This window comes from Camponotus floridanus, unplaced genomic scaffold, assembly GCF_003227725.1.
Source record: "Camponotus floridanus strain SB8 unplaced genomic scaffold, Cflo_v7.5 scaffold44, whole genome shotgun sequence".
NCBI lineage: Eukaryota > Metazoa > Arthropoda > Insecta > Hymenoptera > Formicidae > Camponotus > Camponotus floridanus.
Genome location: NW_020229592.1, coordinates 326147 through 339824, shown reverse-complemented (window position 1 = coordinate 339824; position 13678 = coordinate 326147). Strand labels below are relative to the sequence as shown.

General features: G+C 29.8%; 1 protein-coding gene and 1 long non-coding RNA gene across 7 annotated transcripts in view; one reads left to right on the top strand and one right to left on the bottom strand.

Annotated features, from left to right (window-relative positions):
- Positions 1 to 13678, top strand: part of LOC105248646 (glutamate receptor ionotropic, kainate 2) — a 252433-nt gene that overhangs the window by 222007 nt on the left and 16748 nt on the right. For 4 of the 6 annotated variants that reach the window (XM_025411846.1, XM_025411847.1, XM_025411843.1 and 1 more), the window contains exons 8-10: positions 4068 to 4088; positions 6419 to 6571; positions 12223 to 12444. In XM_025411846.1, coding sequence (XP_025267631.1) covers positions 4068 to 4088; positions 6419 to 6571; positions 12223 to 12444 — 396 coding nt within the window. The remainder of the gene's footprint in view (positions 1 to 4067; positions 4089 to 6418; positions 6572 to 12222; positions 12445 to 13678) is intronic. The other 2 variants (XM_025411848.1, XM_025411845.1) reach the window with 1 other exon arrangement.
- Positions 6443 to 12349, bottom strand: LOC105248645. Its single transcript, XR_888991.2, has 3 exons — positions 12243 to 12349; positions 7299 to 7397; positions 6443 to 6558 (listed from the first exon to the last, which is right to left on the bottom strand). It is a non-coding gene; the product is annotated as an uncharacterized LOC105248645 (long non-coding RNA).

Sequence of the window (13678 nt, the reverse complement as noted above, 5' to 3'; positions counted from 1 at the left end):
GGTATACGCGTAGCTGCAGCATCCCGTACGAGAATGTGACGGATCTGCTGCATCGTCTATTGCAATAGCGACATTATTTCGCAAGAGATATTTTCTCACGTCGTTTCCCTTTTTCACGCGAAAGGCGAGACACGATTCAAGCATATTAATATTAACTTTTTTTACGCTTAAAAATAGTGATTATTTTTTTATAATTTATCTTTATGCAATTTCTCTTTTAATAACATTGTTTACATCCGATTTTGTGATCTTATATATTTTGAAAGAGAGAGAGAAAGAGTGAGGAAGAGATGCTGTATTGTTTATAATTTTTATACAATTTATTTTAAATATTATATAAATAACTTTAATATAGCAACTTTAATATAGTATATACTAATCTGTTTGATGTATTTATGCTATAGATAAATAACTCTATATCATAAGGCCAAACAGATTATTTATATATGTATATAAGAAAAAATTAAAAAGTTATAAGAAATAATCATAAGATGTATTAAGCATTGCATTTTCAATATATAGGTTTATAAAGAAAATACATATAGAAAAAAAAGAACAAAATACTGAATGAATATTGAATAATATAGGTAGTTAGTTTTGTGAAGATGTCGATCTTATTTATATTACACAACTTTTAGAATTTAACATGATACGTTTTTAATAAATTCATATATTTTTATTTAAATTAAATTAATTTGCTTAAAATGTTTGATAAATAAAAGTAATGTATACAAAATAGAATAAAAATAACTAAATTAAAAAGAAACATTATATTAAAACAGGATTAAATAGAAAGGTAGAATTCGTATTATATACATAATAAATTTAATAAAATTTATAACTTAATTAATTACGATTGCCGACAAAGTAGACCTCAGACATTTTAAGACTACCATAAATTACGTATATTTTTCTCTCTTTTTTTCTCTTTATAATTTCAGAGTAGTTTCATTTTTTCTTTTTTCTTAAAAGACCCTCACCCGTTTGATCTGTGACCCGTTCATAACACGGAGAAAATGACTTCTCGGATCATGCGTATGGTACATGCATATATATAGACATATATAGGCGTATATAGAAGATGGCTTATTACATTTTTCCAATCGCTATTATATTGATACAGTAACGCCCTGACCTGATACATACAGTAAGAAAAAAAATCATTTTTATTTTTAATCATGTCCAACATTTTTCTCTTTCTTTCTCTCTTTCTTTTTCTTTTTTTTATTTATACCTTTAATTCTTACACTGCTTTGCTATAATTTAGCTTTAAATTTATTAATTATTATTATTATTATTATATTAATTATTTAATAATTTGCTTTTGATTAATTCATTAACATATATAATAATTATATTATATATTTGAGAAATAACATATCTAAGAAAGAAAAAATATAGCTGAAAATTTAATCGATATTTGCATAAAAAGCATATCAAGTTTACTCTATATTCTTTAATCAAAATGTATTCACGATGAAAGAAAATTGAAATAAAATCTCTCCTTTGTTGCGGGGATGTGCTTGCTAATATATTTTATTTTCATCATATGATATAGGCGGATAGAATTCGCGATGGTTTTTTATTGAAGAGACAGTCAATAATTCGAAAGATATCGTCGTGACGATAGATAGTGCATCTTCACTTACTTGCTCCAGCGAGAAGAGGACAATAAAGTATTGGCACAAAGAAACACACTCGGTCTTGTACAATCTTATAAAATAAAATAATCTTATAAAATCGTCGATTGAAGTCACGCAAAATGAATTGCACCAAAGACTACGGTGCGCTATCGATTCGTGGCATGCAAAGAAATATCAGTAAAAAAACTTTCTCGATTCGCCAATTCATTAAGTACAGTGTCACAATTTTAAGCAAGATGTCGACTGTTGGACTTATCAGTATTATCTCAAAATCAGAAATATGAAAATTACAATAAAAAAAGAACAAGCGGACTTCTTGAATTAGAATTCAAACTCTTAAGTAAGATTGCACTTTCTTATTCTCGACAACTATTATAAGGAAAAACTTTTACTCGATATTTAAAGTTATAGAAAGATTCAGATCTTTCGTTGATAATAAATATATATTTGTCACTAGATTGTTCTATCATCACATTATTATTATTAAAACTTGATAACAACGTCATGAATGAGTTTCTTATACTTTATGTTATGATCACTAGAAAAGTTCGAAAACGTTTAAAATTAGTAAACGTTTTAATAATTTGAATAATTAATCAGGTTTTTCCAAATAAAATATTTACAATGTTGTCTTAATGTAATTTCTTATAAACAAAAATTAAAAAAAAACTAGATTAGTTCAATTAAAAACGAATAAGTAAGAATCAGACGCGTAAAAAATCTGAAACAAAGCTTCAAGAAAAGAGAAAATTTAATAGAACATTTTCGAACCATTTTCAGTAACTCAAAAAAGTAAAAGATACTATTTGATGAAAAAATAAGATACAGTTGAAATATGCTTAATTTTTTTTTATTTGTAAGCTTAGAGTTCTTATTTTTTGACAAAATTTAACAATTCTTATAAAAGCATACAGTAATCTTGCAAGTTCTTGAAGATTTAGAAAAAAGCAGATTATGCACTTATTAACATGAGAATGAACACTAATAAATGGAGACAAATTTCGTCCCTCTTCATCTATATACAAATGAGAGCACATTTTCCGTCAGGATTTGTCCTTATAGAACGAATACCTTTAAGATCGTGCAATCGACAGAAAACCCCTATCTCGGATAGGCGTTATATTCATGGGAAATTTATCAGTAAAGGGCAAATTCCAGGGCGTTTCCACCCTCGACACGAGGCCGGTTACCGCCAAGAGGGTGGATTATCCAACCGGCACAATGGCCGCTAGGTCTGCAGATTCCTCTCCGGAAAACTTACAGGACCAAGAACATCTCGTACATTCAATTCTTCAAGAAAGCATTTCGCAATTTTATTATATTCATTTCCATTCATTGTATTCGAGCATTTGGTCGCTTTTGTAAAAACCGTGATTTATTTACCGATAACTAAATCTTGTATTTTAATTAAAGGAAACAATTAAATTAATAGGATTAATATTTTTGGATTAATATTTTTTTAAACATTTTAAGGAACTCTATGAATTAATGCGATTTAACAATATGTTTCCCCTTTTTTCTAAAGTTAAAGATGCTTTATACACAATATGAACTATTATAATTCACTTCAAACAAAATCAAAACTTCATATACATGAAAATTATTTTAGTTTATGTGATTAACCTATTTTAGAAAAGCAAATTTTTGAAGGTGTAATAATTTCTCAATTAATTCTAACTAGCAATGCATCATTAATTTAATAATATATCATACATGTATATTCGAAGGATTTAGATGAAACATTAAATAGACATCATTGATTTAATTGAGAGATGATTCAGTCTATTTCATGTCTCTGTCGTGTCGCGACACTGTCATTCGAAATTTAATAGCAACGTTACGCAACGGCGTTGTCGCATAACGAACAATCACGTTTGGCCAAATTCCGTAACGGGGATATGTCTGTCGTTCGAGAGAATGTCGACAATCCTATTACGAGCGCGTCAAAGTCAGGCTAATTAATTCAATCGCGTATTCAAACCTGATGACAAACAAACGGACAATATATTGATTTGATTAGATGTGATATTTGTAACGAGTGATATTGTCGAATTATTCAAAGTTTGTGCGTAAATTATGGGTTATTTTGCGACGATCCGCATTATTAGATTTACATAAGAAGTAGTAATTACGTGGCACAAATTTGTATTCTAATAATTAGCAACTATATTCACATTTCCAGCTTTCTACAGATGATTAAAAGCTATCCTATTCTATTTTAAAATCGATGCTTTCTGTTATTCAATCTAATGCTCTGTACATCATATTAATTTTATTTTTCCAATCTCTCTCTCTCTCTTATAAAGTATAAAAAAGTCTTTCTCTAATAAAATATAATATTTTTTTATAATCCTCCTATAAAAATATTTTTAAAATTAAATAGAATATTAAATTGTGTTTTTTCTTCATGCACGCGTGGAACAGAATAATCTCACTACTATAAAGGTAAGTTAGATATATACATTGTTATAAAAAAAAGTTATAGATAAAAAATGTTATAGTTGTTAAAGTTCATTAAAATAATGCTTTCGAATTCTATAAGAGTATGATTTAAAATGATTGGGATTATTTTTATACTTATAATTGATTATTTGTGAATAAATTATTATCGGTGAAAATGAGAATGCTTGATGAAGAAAAGCTACTCGATCATAATTATGAGAAGCTATACTAAACTATACGATCGTTATGTTGTATTGTTGTAAATATATTGCACTATCTTTTTTGAAATTTATATTCTCTAAAATTAAAGAAGAAAAATAAAATTATAAAAACGAAATTATTAATTTTATTTTATAATTTTTATTATAAAATTTTATATTATGAAAAATTATAGATATTCTAAGATATTTGGTATAAAAGAAGACAAACTATTCAACGCAAATACAAATTTAATTTTTTTTTAATAAAATGAAATTTGAAAAAGCTATGATAAAACTATTTATGATTCCGATTATGTGGCTGTGTAATCATATTCGAAATAAATTTTTTACTTGCTTGTGAAGTGTCAAAAACTATAGAAACGGTTTTAGATACCATTTGAATTTCTTTTATAAAACAACAGACAAAAAAATAAAATTATTTCAATAAGAAATATTTTCGAAGATAACATAAAAAAAGAAATTTTGCCGATCACATTCAGAATATATTTTTCAATACGCAATTTTAATATAATCGCGTATTTGATATATATTCTTTTTTTTATATTCCGCGAATGATGCGCGAATAATGAATAAAGTTTAGGAAAAAACGTCGTTTTCTCATGAAACTTCTATTTGTCCGAAACTTTGGGGTATCTATATAAGGATATCACCTTACGGTCCCTTCGTATTGGGAAACATGTGAATCGTATACATTGACTCGTACCTGCGTAAATACGCCTTCCGGACGAGGCCTCGTAAAATCCAGTAAGGATATTGGTTGTCCCGAATATATCGGAAGGAATGTACACCCCACGGCGCGATATCTAAGATGATACCGCTTTTACAGCTACGCGCGAGTTACGAAATATAAATGTCGGAGAAACAGAGGCACCAATTTGCCGTGAAATCCTCCAGAAGCCGAGCTTTTCGTCCTTTCGTCCTCCGCATGCGTTGGAGCAGAAACGAGAATTCCGTTCGATCTTCACCAACAAATACGATTTTTCTTGTGAAAGATTCGAGATCTAGCTTTTCCATTCTTTTTCTCGCATTCTTTGATAATTTCAATGTCCTAAGCACGGAAGATAAGATTTTGCTTGAGATTTCTAAATCGACGATATAAAATATTCTTCTTTAGAATCAAGCGTTTATTAATGTCACATACATTGATTCTTTTTTTAAGAGGATATATAAATAGATAGGATATTTTTCAAAAATCCATAACATAATTCAATATATTCAATAATTAATAATTATAATTTTATAATAAATAATTAATTATTATAATTTTATAATAAATTTGTAGTAATATAACGCATTTCGCTCAAGCAATGGATATATTAATAAATATGTCAAACTCTAGGCAAGAAAAATCATACGCAGAAAACTTTACATTACTCTCTGTTTATTCAAAAAAACTAAAATATGTATGAATTTTTGGCTAGCGCCCCATAAATTTCAGCACGGTACTCTTATATTGAAAATTGAAGAATTGCAGAAGATATTGCCTCTCAATTTTTATGCGCAAGAAAAATCGTATCGAAATTCGATATAGGAGACAACCTTATTATCATTTTCCACAACATCCAGTATATACATGCTCTGTGTACAAAACATATAAAGCCACATGATCTCAAGAAATATCAATAACGAAAGAATGTGTTACAGGGAGAAGGGATTTTATTACATGATCGAAATAGTTTCATTCTAGACGGAAAGATGTTGCACAATTTCGACTTTCATACGCAATTCGTCTCAATTCGCTGCAAATCCTCACGATCAGAAATACAGATAAGGGAGTACGACGCGATGACAAGCAGCTGATTTCACTCACGTGTCGCGTGACTCCGCGAGTATCCCTTCATAAGATTGACAATGAGTCATGCATACGCACTATTATTAGTAAAATAATAAATCGTCGATCTGCCTCTATCATTTCTCCGTATTCATGACTAATCATTCATTAATCAAGTGCGCTTGATTTAATTTTATAGTTGGCAATAACTCGCGAAAAATCGACATATAAACTTTTTTCTGCATTTAAAATATTTTACAATTTTGCTACTTTGTGTGAAATATAGCCTGTGCAAAACGTATCTCTCTCGTTGATGACATCTTGTCAATTATAATTCACAGACTGAAACATCCTTACTGTACGATGCCGTCCATCTCTTCGCCAAGGCATTGCACGATCTTGATACGTCCCAGCAAATCGATATCAAGCCATTATCCTGCGAATCAACCGACACCTGGCCTCATGGATACTCACTTATTAACTACATGAAAATCGTAAGTAGCATTAATCAGTACGATCAATAATATCCAGTTTGGAAATATGAAAATATTCTATTCATTTAAAATATATAACATGCGCTTTTTTATTTTTGCATCATATAAAACGTAAACTATTTTCATAAAGTTTAAAATAAATTTAATATCTCCCAATATGCTAGATAGAAAGAGAGAAAGAAGACCCTCTCGGGGTCTCATATTTACTTAATTTCTTAAACGCAGCAACTTTCCTGATATTTTAGATGGAAAAGATATGTCTTTACTAATAAATATTTTTCATCCTATTTATGGGCAGCATAATTCTTATATTACGTATTTTAATATTAAATGCGTAAGTTTCATATTAATTAAATAAAGCGAACATAAAATAAGCAAATCGCATTCAGCAAAGATAGCAAGAAATGAAAAATATGTTTTATGGCAATATTTAATTAACCAGATTAATTAAGTAGATTTAGAGATAGAAAATAATGTGATCCTTCCATGTTTCCATAAAATATTATTGTTCAATGTAAAATATGCATTTAATCTCGATGCAAAAACAATGTTCATGCATTGCCTATCTTTCGCATGATTAGTATACGCTTGTATTATCCAACGCAGAAGCAGGTTATCGCAAATGTACCGCGCCAAGGGGAAATTAATTTCGCAAAATTATGGGTACCGTCAATCGATCGAGCACCGACAACGTAATAAGCCATTATAACGATATGCTTAATCCAACCTATTTGCTGGCTCGCCTTCCGCGCGATCTGCGCATCGCTCATTAACAGGCATCATGAGTCTTGTCACGTACATCACACGCAATGCACCATAGGTCCATCTGTCATTCAGCATAAATCATAAGTTCTATTATGTTTTCTTCTTCTTATAATTAAAAATAAGAGATTAAATTTCGCAAATATGACGTAAAGTTTACACTTCCTTAAAAAATTTGCAAATTCTTCTTTGGCTTTGTTCCTTATTAATCTTACAGATATATACATTGAAGAAAAAATTATCTTGAAATAAAAAAATTTTAGTTAACTCAAGAAAGCTATTTATTCGGTGGGTACTAATCACGTATTTAAAACGTATTCAAAACGTCTGTTTGTTTAAGTTAAGTATTTATTTATATATGTTTAAGAAAATATATGCTTAAAAAATATAATTTTTAATTAAATATTTTTATTTTAATTTTACAAAATATTTATTAAAATGCATATTTTATTCTCAAAAATTTAAAATTTTTTAATTTTAAAAAATAATATATTTAATTTAATAAATTATAGTATATATTTTACGAAAATAGTATTTAAATATAAAAAATATATAAATGAAAATAATGTACTTAATATAACATGCATATTTAATTAAAATTAAATGATTTTGCTTAAATAAAATAAACAATTCCTTCCATTTAAAGTAAAAGTTTCAAGAAAACAAATTTATTTGATTAAAAAAAATTTTTCCCTCAGTGTAATAATATAGCAAATTGATCATTTTTTACTTATAAAACGTATATTTTTGAACACATTAAATACGAGAATTAACAGTGATTATTGATACGACACTAGCAAATATCAGATATGCCGTTTTGGTACACAATTCGCTTGTAAACACTAATGACTAATGAAACAATGAAAGCTAGATAAATTTCGTCAATTTAACATCAATGTAAATTCTGCATTTCTCGGGTGGTTTTTAATGCAAGAAGCAAGATGCATGACACGCATATATAAAAAAGTGCGCGGAGATGAAAGGAAAAAAAATTGATATAAATATACGTGACACACCAGCGCGAGATGCAGGAAATCACGCGAAACCCGGACGCATTGACTTTCCACGATCCGCACGATTGTTCTCGTAGAACAATGGAAAGTTACTCCAGTTTAAACGAAGCTGTCGCGCGCGCTGACAAATTGTCGTTCGCGGTTTTACCCCGGTACATCCCTGACGCAAAGGCCGTAGGATGTATGCTGCGCAACGTATGAATTGGCGCGCGATATTCAGGCCAAATACACGCAATAGAGTCCTAATCAATACGAGTTCTGCCAAGATTTATCCTTCTTCGAAGGATTCGTTTGCAAAGATGACATTTATTAATAAAAATTTTCTTCTTATTCTGATATAGAGCCGAAACTAGAGAATTTAAAGCCTATTTATGACAAACTTATACAAGTAATATAATGTATATGTATGGTATAATTTGCGAATTAAATGCATTGTAAAAAAATTTGATAGATACTTACATCATCAATCGAGACAAAATTTTATCATATTAGATTGTACTCTTTTTATTGCGTTTTCTACGTAAATGGATACAAGAGTATCCATTTACGTAGAAAGAGTATTGCATTTTCTACGTAAATGGATACAATAATTTAATATCATTGATCCTTTCAAGACGAATCATGAAAAAATACTGAAAGTATATAAGATTTGGCTGTATCTTAAAGCGGGAAATTATTAAATTTAATATATATACTTTCTTAATAAATGAAATGATGTAGCTTAGATATGCAAAATATAATCTGTACGAGGAGTGCTATCTCGTATTGCTTCGGTACAATATGTTTATTTGTACATCCTAGCTGCTTAACGCCGAAATCGGCACACGCAGGGTATGGAAACGCATTGCATCAGCAGCGTGATACGAGTTGCCGTGAATATAAATACGCATTGCATGCAGGATACGAGGCAATGTGCCTCGTCATTCGCCGTGTCGAAATTGACAAGTACCATAAGATATGTTCTCCGAGCGGAGGCGACTCTCATATGCAGCCGTGACTGCGTATATGTCACGAACGAGCGAAACCTGTCATGCAGAGTGGATTGAACGGCCTGACAAGGATCAGCAAAAATTGATGTCGATAGAATCAAGCTGGCGCGTGTAATTTCGATGAACTTGCAAAATTGGATTATTACATGCGATACCGTTCTCATTATGCGCGTGTTCGTTTTGAATTATAAGTGACAGCTCTAATTTTTATGAAAAAGGGAAGTATATTACTCTCTCTTCGAACTGAGAAAATATCATTTTAGAAACAGAATCTTTTATATTTTAGGATCTTTAGGAACAAAATCTTCTATATTTTTCTCATCTAAAAGTATTTACTTTGAATACTTGTTATAAATTCTTAATATTTTTTTAAGGATGTTTTGTATGTACAATCCCAGCAAAAAGTAGCTGAAAATCAATATTGACGAATATCCACAGAGCAGAGATGTATTTTTTAATATTTATTGCGTTTTTACTGAAATATTCCGAATTTTGTCAATCGAAATGATTAACTTTTTGCAGAGAATTTCGCCTTGTGACAGATACATAGCTAACTTCATTAAATTATATTTAATATCTTTTTAACCAGTTAGTACTTGTATAATATTATTTGATCAAATATTCCTCTGTATCCTGATCAAATATTCCTCTGTATCTAAACTTATGCAAATTTTTAACAAATTCTGAATATTGTCATTTGAATCGACGTGGTTATACGTTTCCCATAAGAACACATATCAATTCGGTGCAAATTAAAATCCTTATAACTCATAAACGCTTTAAAATCGATTTAAAAATTATACTGAATCGATTTAAAAATTATACTGAAGATTCTAAACATATGTAAGGACATTCTGTACAATTTTCATTAAATTCTCAATATTTTGAAAATAGATACAAAACATCCTTAATTAATATTAAATTAATACAAAATATATAATGCATTAAAATTATAAAATTACGATATCTCTCCCAAATTGTTTATAAGTTTCTTTATAATGCAAGAAAGAAAATGTCTAGTAAAGCTTCATTTTTGACAATAGGCGCTTTGTTTCACGTGAATTATTCGTTTAAGAATCATCGAGGAGTAACTTGTACAAATTTCAGCTTCATATCGATTTAAAAATTGGACTGAAAATTCTAAATATGTAAGGACATTCTATATAATTTTCATTAAATTCTCAATATTTTGAAAATAAGTACAAAACATCCTTAATTAATATTAAATTAATACAAAATATATAATGCATTAAAATTATAAAATTATGATATCTCTCCCAAATTGTTTATAAGTTTCTTTATAATGCAAGAAAGAAAATGTCTAGTAAAGTTTCATTTTTGAGAATAGGCGCTTTGTTTCACGTGAATTATTCGTCTAAGAATCATCGAGGAGTAACTTGTACAAATTTCAGCTTCATATCGATTTAAAAATTGGACTGAAAATTCTAAATATGTAAGGACATTCTGTACAATTTTCATTAAATTCTCAATATTCTGAAAATAGGTACAAAACATCCTTAATTAGGAAGACAATAGGAATGAGATAATGCGAAAAAATACGTGTATGAATAATAAATTACGTAGGAATAATTTTTCTGTGACATCATTTTCATTTGAGAGAACACGCTTGTGAACTGTAATAGAGACTTCCATTATAATGTATTGTAGAAATGATTATACAGAATGACTAGCTAAAAACGCTTTAAAATTGCCACGTGTGTGACTGCGATTAATTCATTTCCTCAAATGAAGATTTCGCGATGAGCGATATGACTTATCAATTCTCATTATGTTGTCCCCGACAGTTTCTTAAAGCAGACAGATTGTTCTATATTCGTTTGCATGAAGATTGATACGTTGCGTTCGAATAATAACTGTCACGATCATTAACTGAAACGGTCTTTTTTTGAAGATTACGTTGTAAATAGCTAACGTTAACGCCTGTATTAATCTCGTGCTCAAGACTGAATTTAATTTCGCGATATTCATGAACCAGTAATTACAAGCAGTCACCGAGAATTTCATCTGTAATTATACCACACCGTTTTACGAATATATACATATATATATATAATGTAACTTGCGGAAAGGGAGACAGGAAGGTTCGGTTATCATGCGGAGCGTAATTACTCGCGAATCGCTTCTCTTTACGAATATCGCGACGAAATTTCCGTCTCAAAATGTTGCCGCATATTAATGCGTTTTCTGCGTCTCAATGTAATTGTGAACTATAACACCCGACACACTGCTGCCAGGCGCTCGCTTTATACCGACTTTACAAACGGCAAATGTTTTGACAAACCCTATGTATGCGTAATAAATGCACCACGAATCTCCTCGTACCTCAGTTTGAACGTATATAAAGAGAGAGAGAGACTCTTGGTGGCTTTCAAATTTCCTCTGTTTAAGAAATGACGGTACACCAAGTGTTTATATTGGCAACTAAATATGATGTACATCGTGTATAAAATTTATATGAAACAAATTTATATTTTTTCCTGTCTTTCAAGAGCAATAAGATACAAAATCAAAGGTTTACATTTAGCGAAATTTGTGCATGATGTTTGAGAATGATATATTCATTTGTACGTATTTGTACATCATATGCACATACACGTAAAACATGTAGAACATGTACATGTGAAACTGTTATTAACCATATGTTAATTTGCTCGCGTATTAAATGTGTCCAGATATTTCAATACTTAAATCTGGGATGTCAATAATTTAATGTACATATATTTCCAAATATGATATTAATTCTGATGTGTAATCTCCCGATTGCAAATATTATTCGATGATAATTAGCAACAACAAGATTTAGCATATTTACAGATATAATTTAAAATATTTATTCTTTAACATATATTAATTGCTATTTTTTCAGGTGGAAATGACAGGACTCACGGGTATTATCAAGTTCGACCATCAGGGTTTCCGTTCTGATTTTGTCCTGGACATCATCGAATTGAATAGTAAAGAGGGCTTGAAGAAAATCGGTACTTGGAATAGTACTAAAGGTATCAACTTCACGAGGAGCTACGGCGACGTTTACACTCAAATCGTCGAAAACTTGCAAAATAAGACTTTTATCGTGACGACCATACTGGTGAGTAATGTTTCCAAAATATCTTTGGCAGAATCGCAGTCAAACATCAGAATGATATACCGAACAAAACTTTTATCTTTGAAAATGGGAATTTTAAATTCAGTCTTCTGAATTTTAAAAAGAATTGTCTTATTTAAATGGAATAAGATAAGATACAACGTTTGTGTATCATTCAAATGGAATAAGATAAAACAGCGTACGTCTATTTCTTTAATAAATTCAGCAGTATTATTTTAAATAGCATCTCTTTTACATCTTTTATTTTAGAAAAATTATAAAATTAATATTTAGAAAATTATAAATATATAGAAAATATAAAAAATAATAAAAATATAATAAATATAAAATTATAAATATAATAAATATAATAAATATAATAAAATAAAATAAATATAATAAAATATAATAAAATAAATATAATAAAATATAATAACTATAAAATTATAAATATTTAGAAAATTATAAAATTAATAGTTTAGAAAAATTCGTAATAAAGTATAATATTTTAATTTATTTTAATAAAGTTGAACATGTATAAGATCATTTCTACACATATAAAATCTCCCAATAAAATTTCTAAAAATAGTTCTACGTGACTTACTAAAATCTCTTATTTTATCGCTACTTTAAACGAGATAGAGAGCGTTTATGCTAATTTCGCAACAATATGCACATGTGGAGCTTAAAGAAATCCTCTAGGAAAAGGGGAATTACTGACACATAAATTTTAGAGACTACTTTGCACGGTACATTAGATTAAAGTGAGATAAAATAGCAAATAGTTTATTCCGGTATCGAAGACGTCGCGTCTGTTTACATCTGCAAAAATCGTTCGCGACAATCGCGCGGCGAGCTCGAAAATGGTTGCTTTAATCGAAGCGCGAGAAAAACAGGAATGTCGCCGGATTTAAGCGGCAGTCACAGCGGGACGGAAAATTTTTTTCCGTCCATTAGCGAAGAGAACGTTCTGCGCGCTCGTTAGCTTCCCGCTTTCCTCTTTTTCGCGAGGAGGAAAGAAGATGAGAGGGATGGAAACACCGTTGCCGGATACGCGCGGCTTAATTGAAGTTTTCACAGCGCGCTCGACTCGCATTACTTATTCTTGCGCTAATTGCGGCGACAAGTAATGTACTCGGTAATGTATTAAGTACCTTGAAACTCGGTCGAGGAAGGGACGACGGTGAGTTTCCAATGGCAAAATCGCGCAATAAGAAACAAGATGCAGCTGAGAGTT